This window comes from Centrocercus urophasianus, unplaced genomic scaffold, assembly GCF_019232065.1.
Source record: "Centrocercus urophasianus isolate 14NV4802_14NV808 unplaced genomic scaffold, USGS_Curo_1.0 seq_23, whole genome shotgun sequence".
NCBI classification, from domain to species: domain Eukaryota; kingdom Metazoa; phylum Chordata; class Aves; order Galliformes; family Phasianidae; genus Centrocercus; species Centrocercus urophasianus.
Window position 1 is genome coordinate 2,809,240 of NW_024884789.1, and position 17,464 is coordinate 2,826,703.

The following is a 17,464-nucleotide window of genomic DNA, read 5'->3' on the forward strand; positions in this document are numbered from 1 at the left end:
TACAAAACCTGTGCTGTCTTGTCCTCACTCTACAGTGTTTCTCATCCTCTGTAATGTTTCTAGTAGTATAAAAGATCGGAGTTCACCTTGCCTGACTTTCCTATCTGTGTCCAGTGTCCCTCAGTGAAGACACATTTAGAGGGGATTTATTTTATCCCCCAGGTACCTGAGCTGTTTCTTCCAATGTGTGCTTCCTGTCTTACTTCACAACCCGTAACAGATCTTGGACCTCTAAAAAACCAGAGTCCTGTTTTATCTGTGGCTCCGTGCCTTTCTATTACATAAAGCATTCCATCAGATTCCTGTGATGTGGCTCTGATATTCCTGCAGAGTATCTAATTAACCCAGCTACGTCATGTTTTTGTAAACTATGGCTTTTTGGAACCATAGCTAGCAGAGAGTGCATCAGATCTTACCTCCTCAATGAGCCCCTTCACTGCTGGCAGGCACAGAAATAACTCTACCCTCCTTGCATTTAAGACGATCGCTGTTTTTTCTCTCAAATTGAAAAAAAATAAGAAAAAGATTTAAATGTTGTTTCTTTTTTCTCAGTGCAATTCCATTGCATCAGATTTTATCAGACCTTTACTTCTCCAACTAAACACAGCTTTGGTGATAGGCATTCCCACCAGTTCTCTGTGGTTTCCTGGTGCTTGACACTGAGACTCAATGCTGAATACAGGGTAACATCACCTTTTCATGTTCTCCAACTAGTCCTTTTTTTTTTTCCAACCTCAAAAGCAGGAATAATTATTTAGAAGATTTTTCAGTTATCACTGCATTCATAAGACTGCTACATTCAGTTCATAAATCTGTAGTAGCATAAAAAGCATTTGCTACCATCATGCGTTTTTGTCACATATAGTTTTGTTCCTGTTACTTTTTCATAAAATCACTAGTGACACTTTAATGATATTGGCAACAGATTAAGCACCAGTATCTTCATGCTGCTTTCCACCCTGCAAAAACATTTTGTCAATCTTAGGGGGTTTCTGCCTCCCAGCAGCACTTGTTGTCCAACTAAGAAGTGTTTTTTTTGCTTCCTGTTAATTTAGCTTTATATCCATCAAATTGAGTTTTGCTTTTGCTTCTCTGTAAAAAACATTTTCCACTCAGAGGATGATGACCACTCCTGACAGCACACCTTAGCAAAGCACTGTACCTGAAAGCATACAGCTTTCATTTGCTGCTGTGCAGTACTTGTGTATTTAAGTCTAAGCTGATGCTTTAGGTATTTCATTCATCTAAACTTACTTGTCACTGAGACAAAGTAGGTACAATATCAGTAGCTCTGTGCTTGCACAGTCACAGCCAACTGCACACTAGCAATAAGCACTCCCAAGAGCTCTCTATCCATTGTCTGATGTCTCAGTAGGTAGAGCATTATCCCGCCTCCAGTGCTCACAGAGAGATTGGCCCTTCCTGTGATTTTGATCACACCAGCAGTGCTGTTCTCTAGCTAATCTGCTAGTTTCTTCTTTCTTTTCTTGTCCAAAGCTGCTCTCACGTACAAGTGCACAGGCGACCAGTGGACAGTGTACTGCAGGGTGATCCGGGAGAAGAACCTGTGCCAGGACATGCGGTGGTATCAGCGCTGTTGCCAGACTTGCAGAGACTTTTATGCAAACAAGATGCAACAGAAGAGTTAATGAACCTGTGCTACTTCTTAGGGTATTACAGCTATTTGTATGTAAGTCACGGACTAGTAGGTCTGAGTACTGGAACTTCATGAGTTGCTACAGTGTGGTGGATTCCAAAGCATACCTATTGAGACTTGAAAACTAACTCTACAGACTGGATACCAAAGTAATCCACTCATCCACCATAAAAAAAAAAAAAAAAAAAAAGGAAAACAAAAAAATAGAAAAGAGTCATCTCAAGGAGCCAATCATTTTATCATGTTTTGACATCTTTACCTTTTTCATTAATGCTTTTTACTTTAATATATTAAATCATCAGCCACTGGATGGCTTAATACCATTAAAGGACAAGAGTTGCAAAGTGATTACATTGACTAAGGTTATAGGTGCCTCCACGGAGGAAGGCCTCTGGCAAAATAGTTAAGCAAAGGTAGAGACATTATTTAATCTTTTAATCTTGGCTTTCATCTAATGTTTTTCATTCTGAACAGTTATCCCACTGTTGAGTGGGCTTGAAGGGACACACGTAAATGAAAGGGGGGATTTACTATAAAAGCTTGTGAAAACTGATAGCAGAGGATGGACATCTATGGAACTCCCACAGAAAGTTCATTGCAATTACATCCAGCATTCTGAGTCATATTTTTTGAGAGCAACTAATAGTGACTGCTCTTCTTTCTAATTTTAAAACACAATCTTCTCTCTCTTTTCCCCAAAATAATAGTTTCTTTTATGAAGACTAATTTTTCTCTGAGCTAATGAAATAGAAGCTTATTAACAACAGTAGATAGTTACATTTATGCAAAAACCATTTTCAACGAGGTGGGAAAAGCCAGAAAACATTGGATCCAGTAGAGCTCACTGAGGGATTGTTTGATTTAATCTCTCTCAAGCTTTCAGGAGGCATTCAGATAAGGAGAGTACCATGAAACTGGATAGGATTAGTACAGAGACAACCTTGGAACAACCTTTGTATGAAGGATGAACTGAAGAGCAGAACAGGTGTTTCTTGTCTTTTGGCTCTTGTATACATCTGAAGTTTATATAGCCTTTTGTATCAAAGTGCTACGAGTGGTGCAAGGCATTCAAGATGAAACCCTGAGTGTGCTGAAGCCCTAAGGCCAAGGGCTTCTGTTGCCTTCAGTAAAGGTTAGGATTTTGCTCACTGTATTGTCACATTTTCTTTTGTGGTGCTATCAGGTTTGGTGCTATCAGATTGGTGCTATCAGAGCACTTAGCAAGTGCTGCATATATGATATCCTCTTCCATGTGTCTGCACTTTAAACCAAACTCCTCTCTGATATGTGAGACTTGAAACGGGAGCTCTACCCAGGGCAGAGTTTGTCCCCACCGCTAGTCCTGCAGATCAGTGTCTCTCTATCGTATCTTGCTCCAACATGTATCATTTCCCTTGCCAGGCTCCAAGGCCAGTTGTGCAGTGGTTAAGTTACAGCTCATTCTTCATAATATGAGCAGAGCCTTTTGGATGAATTGCAGCTTTGTACTCGCTCTAGAACTGTGTTACTGTTTTATTCCTTGTGGATGAGTGCAGAAGTAAGCCCACCTTTAACCCTGAGCCCACTATGGATTGCAGCTCACACCTGTCCTCAAGCTGTCTTTGTTGCTGTTATCTTCCTTTCAATGCAAGGAGGGATAAAAATTCTTAGTAACTAACATATCTTTAAAGCAACTTTTTTCTTCCTTATTCCAGTTTTCAGGATCTCACTGCAATAACTCATCAGCATTTTATCCACAGCTAAGTTTTTCAAGCACAGGGAGTTATAATTTCATTGGCAGGCTAATCCTGTGTGGGCTTCACATTCGTATCTGTGCTTATTTAGTGCAAACAAGTGTGTGCACCCCAGAGCTGGCCTGTATGCACGAAGCCACGTTTGCACACCATTTATTCTCAAGTGCCTGTCACAAACAGATCTGCTTTTCTGTGTCCCAGATGATTTTCGCTACCAGGGAAATGATTCTAACTCAGATTTTGTTATACTGGATGTTCTTTTGGCACCTGATAGTCAGAATCCAACCTCTCTCTTCTGTTATTCCCACCCTGTATCCCAGATGCAGAGGTTGTATAAATACTTAGTAAGCAATCAATGAAAAATGCTGGGGTCCAAGTTCAGGGTCCTGCCTAAGGAAACATGAATTTAGAAGGAATTTTTCAGAATGTCTGAGCACTGAAAACCACCTCGCTTGCTCTCTCAGTCCACAGATTAGCATGCATCGAGCTTTTTTAGAAATGATCAGAAACCAACATTAATTAAAAACTGATGGTACAACACAGCTCCATTTTATTACATTCTCTAACTTCATCTGGTGACAACCCTCCCATGTTATAATAGCCAGAAAAAAAATATAAAAAGAATTTAATTCTGTTCAATACTCTTGCACTTCTGTTTTGTATCATCTTATAGGAGCCTTACTATGAATTTACAGCTATGCTCTGCCCTCAGTTACTCCATACTGGTGAAAGAAAAGCTGTTTGTTTTGGTGTATCTATGGCAATACTTTTTCTTTTAGTTGATCCTAAAAGATTGACACTCTTTAGATTACAGTGGTGGTATTTCCATATTGTAAACAATACTCTGTACTGTTACTAAAGTACTGTACATTTCTAGTTGCACAGTGGTGTTACTGAGTGTAGATTCTCACTATCTCATGTATGGTGCTAATTTTGTTGGTGGAAAAGAATCTTAGCAGTCGATTATTGCTTGATATTTTATTATAATACAGGGATATATCCTCCATGGCAATAATACCATGTAAGTTTTTCATTACAGAGTGAAATGTATATATTTTTCCATTAGTTAATTTGCATATGTACTGTATCCATGGTAATTTTCTTTTTGGTGCTGGTTATAACTAGAAAAGATAAAAACAGTCAAACTAAATGGAAGAAGTTGTAAATGAAAACTGAAAAAAAAAAGAAATAGAAAAGAGGATCATTCCATTTTGAAAACAAATTGAGTATGTTGAATAATAAATTTATTTTTTCCATAACAACTTTAACTAGGTTTCTGAACTTGAAAAAATATAATGCAAATCGAGCAGCTAGCATGAAAATTCAGAGCAAGGGGTGAAGCTGTAAGTAGTACCTAATGAATCTGTCTAGTACTGGACTGAGACTGGGATTTGGTTAAATCTAGGCCAACTATGTGATAGCTGTGGTAGGTATAAAACGTTTTTTGTCAGTAAGAAATCTGGCATCTCAGAATTCCTGGTATGCTAACAAATCAAGGAATGATGGGTCTTTCCCAGCTGGGTTGCAGAATAAAGCACAGGGAGTGTTAATACCTGATTACTGTCTAGCAAGGTCTCTCCTCAGGGACACAACAGTAGAACATGCCTGTTTGGAAACGATAACCTAGGTTTTGTTTGGGAAATCACTGTGTATGACTGAGCAGGCTGCCAGGAAGCTAAAGCATATGCCTGGGGACGTTTTGCAAGAGCTTTTGAGAAAGGTTGCTTTCAATGTATGTTGGAGCTGAGGTGAGGTGGCAGCTAGCTGTATGTTAAATGGTAGCTGCTCTGCAGGTGCAACCCAATAACGAAGGTTGCTGAACATATGGAAGTTTATGTTGAAGCTAAACTAGGCCATCCATTTGAAAGATATCTACATAACCTAGCTGCATACTGCCCTGGTGTGAAATAAACAGAATTACTTCAGTGCTAAGTGTTTTGGATGTGTTTGTTGTAGGCACTAGCCAGTGTCTTTGTACTACTTGACTTCCCCTTCAGCCTGGTGAAAATGTCATTTTATGAATGGTTGCACACAGGCATGGAGGATCCCTTCCTATCCTGTTCTACAAAGATGCCGTCATCCACATCCCATTTCAGTTCTTGTTAAAATGTCACTGTTGGAGATGGGAGCAGCACCTTTCTAAAGCAGTCCTAAAAGCAAGCGGTATCTTCTACTGCTGGTATAAGAGTCCCTGTCCCAAGATGATTTCCAGAAATCGAGCTTATACCTACTTTAAAAAATAGAGTTCATTTTCTGATCTCACGCTAGCTTCTTGGTACTGGCATAGCACCTATAGACTCCTGTTTTTCAGAGGTAGCCTGAGATGCCAGCCCAGCTGCCGTTACATATGACTCTTAACAGCATCAAAATTGTAGAAATTTCATCCAAGTGTTGCTGTGTATTAACACGTCATTGTGTTTGTGTATTGCCTGGAGTCAACATATGATTGCAATTGTTGACCTGTTTAAACAATAAAACATAGCTATAAGCCTTTGGAAGCCAAAGGCATTACAGTAAGATCGGATATGGCAATGGGTGGGAGGGGTGTAAGGAATGCTGTCATACATTTGGCTTGAAATTTTCCTGGTATGTGCCAATATGTCTTCTATAAATCTGGTAGGCTTATGTACTTACTCTGCCTGTTTTGCATGCAGCAGTTTGCTATTTTTCCTTTATTCCTAATCCCCATCTTTCAACCAGGAAACCAGATGGTTTGAAGCCATTGTCCTTCCCTGTGATCTCAGTTGTCTTTTTATTTAAGGCACCTCAGCCAAGTTCATTAAAGGCAGGTGGGGTTAGATGGCTCCAGTGCTCTGGCATGGAAGTACCATGAGGAAAGTATGATCTCTTCTCAGCTGCTTGGAACTCACTTTTGCTTCCACCAGCTCCGTCTGCTTCCCTCACTCTCTTCCAATTCCTGGTGTACAGAGCAGCCTTAGCTGTCTCTTGATCCCTCACAGCAAGCTGGCCTGGACCCTGCTTTCTCTGGAAGGAAATTTCTTTCTAAAAAGCTTAATAATGGAGCACCTTTCCCCAGCATCAGCCTCATGCACCACCCCGAGCATTACTAACTGGAGGACCTTGTTCTGCTGGTAGAGTGAAAGCTGACTGCTACTTTGTGCTTTCCTCCACACTACATGGTCTGTTGGGAAAGGCATTTCCTCCTTGAAGAGTGGCAGCACAAACACCAGCGTGCTGAGGATATACAGGCAGAAAAGAATCGCACCAGATGCCAGTTCAGTGCACTCACACTTTTCTGATGGTGCAACAAAAGAAGCCTGCTTGCAGACAAGTTACTTGCATCACTGGTTGGTCGTCTTGCTGTGTGAAAGTAGTGCACCCAGAAACAGGCAGGATGTGGGTGCTGCTCCTCAACGGCGTTACTTCTTCAAGTACTTAAACCTGTGCTGGACACACTTGACAATACTTCTCCGTACAACCTGCCCTTCAGCAGCCTTCCGTTTATTTCAGTTGGAAAGCAGGTCAGTATGAAGACAAGAGTTCTTCAAGTGCTACTAATGCACAAAAAACAGTTCTCCTTTCTAAGTGGATTTTTGTTTGTCCTTCTATCACATCTCTGGCTTCTCCTCACCCTCTTTAAAAATGGGACTGTCTGCCTGGAGAGAAATGTGCCTTGGACAAACAAGACCAAAGAATCTTCGCTTTGGATTTCTTGAGAACTGTCTGTTTTAAAAAGGGAGTTTAGACAAGAATGTCTAAGCAGAGACGGCTCACAACCTCTCCTGTAGCAGCAGCTGCCCCAGAGGATGACTGGGGTGTTTCCAAAGATGATCTCCATGCATCTCTCATGGGTTCTCTCTTTTCAAGACCCTTTCATGTGACAGACCCCGTGATGAATGCCCAGAGGCTGCACTGTACCACATTGCTTATTTTGTCAGAGCTGCCGTCTCTGCCAAATGGTGGCCAGACACTCAGACAGTATTTCCCAATTAGTGGAGTCCTGCAGCTGATGTCTGAGGCTGCATCTGTGTGCCCTGTGCATTACTACGGCTGAGACACTGGCTAGGCCCACATGGCTCAGGGTAGGTAACCGCCTCAGCCATAGGGCAAGGAGGAAGCAGCTGGGCCTCCTTGAAAGATGTGATTTCCCTCAGTTCCTCTTGCTCGGCTGTGAAGGCAGCTATTTGGGTGTTTAGTCCTTTCATCCTTCTGTGGCCTGGATGGATCAGGAGCCTCCAGAGTGACTCATCTGGGTTATGCCACAAGCCTTGGCTTCCTTCTCAGTCTCAGCAGGGAGCGACTCCACACGGTGGCGGATCCCACAGGTCGTCAGTGTGTGTGGCCAGCTCCTGGCACAACTCAGACTCCAGGTGAGTCCTTGCATCCTTGGCATCTCCAGCTTCTCCTGAGCCTTGGGCTTATGGCAGTCTCAGTTTAACTCCAGAGATGTCTGCCTTGTCCTTTTCCCTCTACTCCCCGCAGACACATCTCATCTCCTTGTCCTTGCTGCATGCTTACAGCTGCTTTGTGTTCCAATGCTTTGCACCCTTCAGAAACTTTGCCACTTTTGCTGCGTATGCAAAATGACCTTCCTCCTCAGCACAATTGCATTTAATCTCTCTCAGCCTTGAAAGAAAATATTCTTCTAATTTTACTCTTGCAGTAGCCTCGTGTCTACCCTCACAGTTACTTTCTGGCTGTGTTTGTTTCTGAGATCTTTTATAATGTTTCAGTGTTTTTTGTGCAGGGGCATTTGTATGCTGCAACCAGACATGGATGATGCAAAGAAATGGTTCTCCTCTGAAGACCTTACAGACTGCAGGTGGTCATCGGGGAAAAGGTAGATTCCCAAAGCAGCTACTTGCCATTATTGGCAGCAACAATCTGAAAAGGTACGGAGATGAATGTGTGCTTCTTTTGAATGAGCCTATGTTGTGATTACCATGCTAGCAGGGAGTGGAGAGGGATATCTCCCATTGGTTTTCTATCCTCAGATACATTTTTTGTCACTGAAAGTAGCAGAGGATAAAATCCACATCAGTTCTGGGATGCCCCACACAGCAATTGAACTGCAGGATCCAAATCCAAGCTTGGCTACTGCTCAAAACACAGGCTGGCAGAGAGAGGGAAATGCTGATTCGTTCAGCAGGAGAGTGCTGGTAGCGTGCCAGTCTGTATGTCTGCTTCTGCTCCCAAAAAGCATCAGCTATCAAAAGACTGTGGGCAGTTTCCTGTAGGGTCGTTGCATACAGCATCATTCTGCAGCCGTTGCGATGACAGGCAGTGAAACAGTTCAGAATTTGAAAAGGAGGTGTCCTCTAATGGAACACAAAGTTGAGCACTACCTGGGTCTGGCGAGCAAAGCAAGACAAGCCACTCTTCTGTAGGGGTTTTTCTTATTTGTCTTTTTCATTTTCTTGGAAAAGACATTATTTGAACACTTAGCAGCTTCCATTTATTTCCCCAGCTCTGCATTTTTCCCCTTGATTTTGTCTCTGATGGCAGAAAGACCCGACCAGACTGCAGCTTTGTTTGGCATCAAACTTGCCTCCTGAGATGATCACACAAGAAGTCTTTTATCACTTTGGCGGCTGAGAGCCAGAGCTGCTTGTGGTGGAAGTTGCTGGGACTGTAACCCCTGGTTGTCGTGGGATGAGAGTCAAGCTTGGCCTGTCAGCAAGGCGAGTTGCAGCAGTCTGAGCCCCTGCCAGGACACGTCAGTACTCCTGAGCGTGCTTCCCCCGGTGCTGCTCTCATTAAGGAAAAGGTATGAAACCCACATCTAAGTTGCACTAGTCCTTTAAAAAAATGAAGTGTTGTCTAAAATAAAAATCCTGTCCAGAATCATGGTCTAATTCCTTAGGAAGTCACTGTAAATTGAACCTCCTCTGCTCTCACTGCCTAAAAACCTCTTAGTTTTCTTATTGATGTAGTTCAACTTCTGTGCTATTGGCACAGTGTTATCCTCAGCGCTGTCACCTCTGCTTAATGCCCAGGTTTGTGTCGAGGAGGGGGGGTCCTGCTGAACTCCTCAGGCATCAGCAGGTGTCCAAGGCTGCAGTCACCCTTCCTCACAGCTTCCCCAGTTCATTTCGTAACATACTTACCACATCTTGAGGACGAGATGCTGACACAGCCAGAGAAGTACTGCCATCAGCTGCATTTCCCAGGAGTGAAGAAGTTGTTTCCTTTTCTCAGTCATTTTTGCTGAAGAAATAATTTAAAAGGGAAGAAGAAAAACATGCATGATTGTGTTAGCAAGATGGAAAACAGCTTTCTGCAGCTTCCAGGTATTTATGTGCCATTGTCTCTGCAGTGCCATTAGCAATATATTGCCTGTTGCTGCCTATTAAGTACGGACAATTTTGCAATAGCTGTGTGTGCCATACCTTTGCAAGCAGTGCCTTTTCCCTGTCTGCCCTCATGGCTTAGATTATTTGTATGCAAGGCAATGGCATTGTTTATCAAGCCTTTCCATCAGCTGTACAAACTCAGAGCAGAATCAGCTGTGTGCATATGTCCCTTACTGTCAGAGCTTCAGTTTTTGGGAGGTAGGCTCTTGGGCAGATCCTGTGAGATTTGGTGTTTCTTATGTATCTGTCTAGACAAAGTGCTGCCTATGCATATACCGTAAGGGCATGTGAGTATAGCATAAGAAAGGAAAAAGCACATTAGTTTGTTTTCCAGTATCCCTGTAGAATGGGTCTAAAACAGAACAATCATTCACTATGCAAAAAACAAAACCAAAACAAAGCAAAACAAAACCAACAAAAAATCCTGACAAAAACATATTTGTAAAAAATGTCTTATATGTTTTTCAGGGTACTGCTGAGTCAAGCTGCCAGGCTGCTCCTCTCTCCTTCCCCACCTCACCCCAAATGCTTCCATTTTTGGCTAAAAAAAATCTCAAGTTTGAGAATTTTCTAACCACCAATGTCAGCCAAAACCCAGGCCCTTTCCTCTGATTTTTCCACTTAATTTTTAAAGTATCTTCTGGCAATACAAAAATATTGTTTTGATGGAAAATTTTCAACCAGCTCTGCTCACTAGTTTCTGCCAACAGTCATACAGGCAAAACAGTGCATCTTCCAAGAGAGGAGACTGTCCGAGGGGGCCGAACATGAGGCAGGCAGTGACTAATGCTTCTCTCCCCAGCCACGTGCCCCAGCCAGCACTGTGCTCTTTTGCAGGCTGCAGCCCTTGGTGAGACCCATCTTTCCAGAGATGTTTCTGGTCTAAATTTCTCTTGGCAAGTCAACTTCATAATTCAGGTATTTTGCCCAGTTGAAGGGAGGCGTGGGTGGCACAGTAGGATCACCAGGAGACCACAAGACTTGGAAGAGAAAAATTCTGCACTTCTTACCCATGTTAACTAATACTTGGACTCCTGCAGGCAAGTACCAGCTGGCAGGGAGAGGTGGGGAGATGGGGCCTAGTCCAGCTCACTATCAAAACAAACTTCCCTGTGCTATTGTTGAACAGAGCTGTTTAGAAATACCAGCAGCTGAGCCATGCACAGGCATGAGCAGTCTCCATTGTAACCCCTGAGTAGCTCTGTGAGCAAGATTCTAAATTGGCTGGTAGGCTGAAATGACACCAGTCGCATCACTGCTGTGTATCTGTTACCCATCTGTCTCTTGGGAAGCTTAGCTCCTCTCAGGAAGATATTCCTGCAGAGATGGGCAGAACCTAAATTTCAGTATTTGGCTTTGGGAGCCAAAAAGGCTTCTGCACGCTGACTACCTGGACAGTATCCTCTGAGGACAGCCATTCTGCAGCAGTCCTTAATACTTGCCAAGTTCTCTGAGATCTTCCAATGAAGGGGTTTTTAGATGTGAAAAAGTTTATAGCCCTTCTCTGACCATTGGTGATTTTAGTGGGTTAAGTTAGGAACAGGAAATACAGTGACTAGAGGAAAGCCATTAATATTAAATTCCAGCCTTTGCCGGATAGTCTTATGTTATCTTTGCTCTTTCATGAAATACTTCCCAGTTTTCCTCGCAGGGCATTTGTTAGAGGGGTAGCAACTGAGGAGCTGTATCTTGGCACATCTCCACCTGCTTTTCTGTAGCAGTGCACATTTGTGCTGTGGGATTTTAAGAATTTCCTTTGCCTTTAGAATTGATATGCAAACAGTCAGCTGTATAGACATCAGTCTGACTGGTAGACAATCTGTGTGACCCAAGAAATAATACAGGTGGCCAGCACCATGCTGGTGACTCCAGAATTTCTGGAGAAAACAGACTTGTTTTACTATGTCTAGAAGATGGGAGGTCCTGTATACACCATCCAGTAATGTAATCTGCTGTGCTTGACTGATCACAAAACACCCACCAGGATTTCCCTAACAGCACCCTTGATTATTGCCAAGGAAAGCAAAGGTTTGTAAGGAATGTGAGCCCTGACCTTGCCACCTCAAAAATAGCTAGGAGATCTCAAGATGCTCATTTCAACAGCCAAACATATGTCCCCTTTGTGCTATACCAAGTCTGCCAGGTTGATAGGAACCAGAACCTTCCATCTCCAGCCTGCACAGTGATCTAAGTAACCTTTCATGCCAGAGCAAACACAGAGAGCCCTGTGCAGTCAGCATACAGTTCTGCCAGCATCCTTTTCTTCAATTCCTCAAATAGCCATTGACTCTGCTGTGCTAAAAGCAGCTGGGATACGCTTTCTGTAAAAGGGGCCATCTTAATTTTCCTGTCTGCCATGTTGCTGTAAGTCCATTTGTACCACCATGTGATGGTATGGGTTGAGAGATATTAAGACAGGAGAGATGAGGGTTTCCAGCTGCGTAACCCTGTTCGTGCCACCTCTCCCACTAGTGTCCCCACTAGGGCCAAAAGCTGTATGATTGAGCTCTTGTGCACCTTGTAGACAGACACTGAAACCTAAAAAAAAAAATTCAGGCTGGAGAGTCTCATATCACTAAGCAGCTTGTTACCCAGGGCAGTAAAGTTTTCTGTTAAAAAGAAGTCTTTTATTTCCCATTGATACTTGTCAGGTGGCAAGGAGAACCACTCTCCTGTCCCAGAAGGCCCTAGCTGCAGACACTGCCTTGGAAGTGAAGCTTGCTCTCATGGCTACGGCAAAGGAATGGGAAGCACGAGATCTGGCACAAAGTCCTCCTCCCACTGAAGCCAGTGGGATGTTTGCCATTGGCTTCAGGGGAAGCCAAGATTTCAGTCTGCAGCCAGATTGCTGGTGTGTTGTGCTATGCTGTGTGCAGGATCAGAAAAGGTTCTTGGTTTCCCGATGAAGCTGTTACTGCCTCACCTCCTCTGCTGCAGATAGCTGTCTCTCACCTGATGTTGCTCCCTGCTCTTTTCCCTGTTTTGAAATCTTATTCTTAGGCTAGAAGCTCTTTAAGGAAGAGACTGGCTGCATGGTATGTGCCTGCTTGTATTGTCCCACAGCTGGGGCTTCTGGGCATTCCACTGCCAAAAACATTCCCTCCTCCGTGGATGATGTATGATGCAAGAGGATGGCATAATGCAGCAATAAAGAGCTGAAAATAGGTGGTTTGAATTAAGTAAAACATGTGGGGTTTTCTCCAGGTAAAGAACTTGAATCAGCTTTAGAATTTTGCTCTGTGGTTCAGGAGAATCTGAAGAGATTGTAAAAAAGGTGCAGAGACAGGCCTTCCTGTTTCAGACTTTAACAACATGAGTTGCTGAGAGTCTTGATTTTAAAAGCACCTCTTTTTGTCATGTCTCCACTCGTTCAAGGTCAGATGGAAGTGAAATTGTGTTAGTGATAAGCAGTGGCATAAGTATCTGTGAGCTTGACAGAAAACCTTGGTGCTGTAGCATTGGCTGTGTTATGTAGTACATAATATAGTGCTCCTCTGATGCATTGAAAAACCTTGTGCCAGCTCATGCAGCCCATGCAGTATCTGTATTTGAAACATAGGCAGGGTTACTGCTCTCCTGAAGAGCAGGTAAAGGAAGTCATCTCAGAGCAAACTGCAGTTGTTACACCAAGCAGCCCATTTTGGCCTGTGTAAGTCCTGCTGGTTTTATTTGAATGGACATGGCATGATGGAGCCTCTCTATGCCAAGGAAAAGCCACTGCAAGCAATTCTCACTCTTTATGTGTATTTCTCCCTGAAGAGGATGTCTTTTCCTATTCGTCCCGTGGGTTTGGTCTCTACTGCCCCTTTCTGGAAATATCTGTAAATGCATCATATCTATAAAAAGGCATGAAGATTTATCTCCTGGACCAAGAAGCTGCCCTGGCTTTTCTCACTTCTTCAGGTGCCACATGTTGTACAGCGTCTTCCCCTCCTGTTCAGCAGCACCTTGTGTTCTCTGGCCATCTGGGATGAGGTCTTGTTCCCTTGACATTTCCACAAAGAGTAGCTGGTGTGAGCTTTCTGGTAAGTAGAAAGTGTTTTGATAGATTTCTTTCCCTGCCAGGCAAGGAGTTTGTAAGTGCAGGTTCTTAAAGTCCGATGTTGATCATGCTGAGATCCATAGCTAGCACTTTTACTGTGATTTTCCCTCAGTAACTAGAAGCAGAGATACCCCAAAGTTCAGCACTGGTACAGCAGCACGCCCCAGTGCCACCTCTTTAGACACAGAAGTCCTTAAGACTCAAAAATGCACTTTCCTATAGTAATAAATGGGGAAGAATAGAGAGGTGTTTTCAATTTTAAGGAGTGAGGCAAGAGGGGTGGCTTTGTGTGGTGTTCATCTTGCTGCTATCGCTTTAATTCTCATAGTAGTTCCTCTCCACCCTCCTTTTTTTTTTTTCACTTTTTTTTTCTTTTTTTCACCTGTATGTGTTCTGAATATTCTTTACAAGGAGAGTGGTTAGGCCCTGGAACGGGCTGCCCAGGGGGGTTGTGGATGCCCCGTCCTTGGACGTATTCAAGGCCAGGTTGGACGGGGTCCTGGGCAACCTGATCTGAATGTGTGTGTTTGGTGGCCCTGCTAGGCAGGGGGGTTGGAACTGCATGATCCTTGAGGTCCCTTCCAACTTGGGTGATTCTGTGATTCTGTGATTCTGTGATCTGTGAATTCAGCACAAAGAGGGACAAAATTGCAAGTGAGAAGGGCATGGGATCCTGGTAGTTTTAAAGGCCAGGGATCATTGCCAACATGCACCCACTCTCCCGTGTACCATGTTGGTGATCTCCTCATGAGCACAACCCAGGAACCAGCTTCTCTCTGACTTTTGTGGAGGAGACCGTTGTGAAACTCGGTCATCCTTCCTGATTCTGGATCCTGGACGTACAAAGTGTTCCTTACGAGGTTGGTGTCTACATGGTGAGCCCCAGCTGTGGGCCCATGAGCAGCTGTAAACGCAGCCTAGGCTGCTACCCTCCCTAGACTGCTTACCCACCATTTGCATGAGCATGTGAAGTGCAAGGGCTCCTGCAGCTGTAGAGGCTTTCCTAGCACTTGTCTAAAAAAAAAGGGAACGTTTTCGTGGCATTTCTTTATCATCTAAATAAGTCCCCAGCACTATGGTAGACATCCTGTGCTGCCCACTGGGGCCCCTCTCTTCATGGTCCATGTGGCCTAGAGGAAAGGGGAAGATTTTCCCATGAGAACGTACCCATTCCTTGGCTCCAATTAGAGAAAATGTATTGCTGACAATGTTCTTCCTTGAATTGGCTCAGCTGAGAGCCTGATTAGCTATTTCCCAGTCATCTTGAAGGCCAAGGCCCATGTTTCTTTAATTTTGTCCAACATGTCAGATAGTTAGGGAAATGGTTGGGAATATTGTAAAGCAGCTTCTGGCAGTGAAGAGTCCCAGGGAAGGATCACATAGACTCCTGGTAATCATTCTCAGGCTGTCTGTTGAAACCCTGCCTATGCAAAGATCCAGGGAACTGCAGCATTAACCAGGAGGGACACAGCCTGTAGAAAAAGGCATTGGTCAGCTCTTTCTCCTTTTCTGTAGGAGATTTGGCTGGTTGTGCTTTGTTTGGTACCTGGTGGTCATGCTGGTAGTGCTCACGTGTTCACTGTAAATGCAGCATTACTAGATCTTTACTGACAGTCAGACACATCTTTTATTGCTTAATGCTTGCTCACCCCAGTTTCCCAGTGCTGGGATCAGGCTGTGCTGTGTGCATCAGCCATGGGTGAATCAGTTAATTCCCTGCAACTCAGGGAATAGCAGAGGTACCATTAAAGCGTTGCATGGCTGTGGATTTATGAATACTTTGAACTCTCTGGAAGAACAAAAGTTCCCTGAGATTATGGTTCAAAGTGAATAGAAGACAACAGCTGTCAGAACAGTTCCTTGGATCCCCGTAATGATGCTAGATTAGCACTTTGGGCACCTTCAGGGGCCACCTCACTGCCCAGCTATTGAAAGGGCAGAGGCAGCTTGGGGCAGTGACCCTTCTGTTGCTCTGTATGCAGGACACAGTTGTATTGGCCAAGGCTGTGCTCAGCCCTAGATTTGCTGTAAGAGTTATAAGTGATACAATCTCATTTTTTCCAATTTCCTTCCCCACAAGTTAGCTTAAAGGGAATGAAGGCAGATCTTGCTACATCTCAGTGCATTACTAGCCAGCTCAAATGACTCCTCACTGTCTTTTCTTCTACATGAGACTCTTAATGCCCTAAGTCTTTGCATGTCCTGGCACAAAGCCCAACTGAAGCATGAGCTCCAACAGCAGTTTTAAATTTAAAGTTGTTCTTTTGGCTTCAGAAAGTCACAGATTGAAGTTGAGAGATGCATTTCAGCTGTTTACTTGCAGATCTGCAACAGCCCTGTTGTGCTATTGCTCTCGCCTCCATCATGCAGTTGTGTTAACAGCACTTTCCAATTAAAGTAGTAGCCTTAGTTACAGAAAATGCTTTTCCTATTTGGCCATTTGTCTGATGATTATTTTCTAATTACTCATGAGGCATAGAGCTGGTTTGTTTCCTATTCCTCATTATAATCAACCCATCATCATTTCTCTGGGATTCCTTTTGCTGTTTTTTATTTCTTGCCATTTTGAGCATCAGCTTGGGTAACCACTCAGACACCACGTGTACTCACACAGTGTGCAGTGCTGATGTGAGAGACCAGGTAAATATCAGGTGCACAAGCAACTCCTGAAGTTCTGCTCACCTCCAGCAGCAAGGAGAACATCCTGCTGTGGAAATACTGGTGTCAGGCAATCAATCACAGAGCCTTGCAGTGTAAATTAGGACCACTTCCCTGACCTAAATGCTCCTCCTCTGAAAACGTAGCCTTTACCACATTCACTGCCAAGATTAAGGCTTTTCCCCATTACCTGAACACTCAGAATCTCTAAGATAATAAATGATGTCATATGAACCCTGCATCTTTCTTCTGATGCAGTCAAATGAGAGCATCCTTTTCATTTCACCCCACTGAGTGGCATATGCTGGACTCCATCCTGCCTGCAATGCAACAAGCTCAGCAGGCTGCTGCAGTGGTGGGCAGCAGGGTCTGAACTGAGCCACTGAGCCCTGAGATTTTCACTTCCTCCATATTTGCCATTGCAGACAATGGTGCCACTGTCTGGCAGTTGAATGCTCTTCGTAACATGAGCACAGAGTGCTTGCTCTGGAACTGCAGGGACAGGAGGAAGGCCAGATGCAGTGACAGAGGCACAGGTTTCTGGGCTGTGAGGCCGCAAAGATCCTCTCTTCAAGGATTTCCCACAGTGTGATCAGCCGTGACTGTCACTCTGGTCTTGTGTCCAATACAGTGACCCTCAAATCCTGGGACACCTCAATTCCATGAGACCTTGTAAGGATGCCACAACCACGAGTTCCTGCATATTTGACAAGAAAGCAAAGCGTGCTGCTGCCCCCATGTGTTACTTGCTCATTACTGTTGCCATGCACCAGACGTGGGAACCTACCTGGGAGAATGAAAGTAGCCAAGCTAAGCACAGCACAGCCATTTCAGGTACTGAGGTCAAAGATCTTGAACTGGAAGACCTTTCTGTTTTCTCTGTTCTTCACGTTTAAGAAATTACAAAGTTGGATTGGACATGTTTGGAAGTTAGATGAGCTGGAGAAAGCAAGGAGCATGCCATGTGCAGAAAAGCACACAGAAGTCGTCATCCATTCTGAAAGGATGCATCTGCAGTGCTCGAGACTGCCATACAATGCTGAGCAATATCAGATATCAG

General features: G+C 43.8%; 2 protein-coding genes across 2 annotated transcripts in view; both read left to right on the forward strand.

Annotated features, from left to right (window-relative positions):
• ADAMTS17 (ADAM metallopeptidase with thrombospondin type 1 motif 17) overlaps positions 1 to 5,287 on the forward strand; it is a 166,633-nt gene extending 161,346 nt beyond the window's left edge. Inside the window, exon 25 of the mRNA XM_042824518.1 lies at positions 1,498 to 5,287. Coding sequence (XP_042680452.1) covers positions 1,498 to 1,649 — 152 coding nt within the window. The 3' untranslated portion in view covers positions 1,650 to 5,287. The remainder of the gene's footprint in view (positions 1 to 1,497) is intronic.
• Positions 5,288 to 7,102: 1,815 nt separating this feature from the next.
• Positions 7,103 to 9,572, forward strand: LOC122163342. Its single transcript, XM_042824519.1, has 4 exons — positions 7,103 to 7,329; positions 7,528 to 7,721; positions 8,099 to 8,243; positions 8,819 to 9,572. The coding sequence occupies exons 1-4, from the start codon at positions 7,103 to 7,105 to the stop codon at positions 8,904 to 8,906; spliced, it is 654 nt and encodes a 217-aa protein (XP_042680453.1). The 3' UTR covers positions 8,907 to 9,572.
• Positions 9,573 to 17,464: the final 7,892 nt, after the last annotated feature.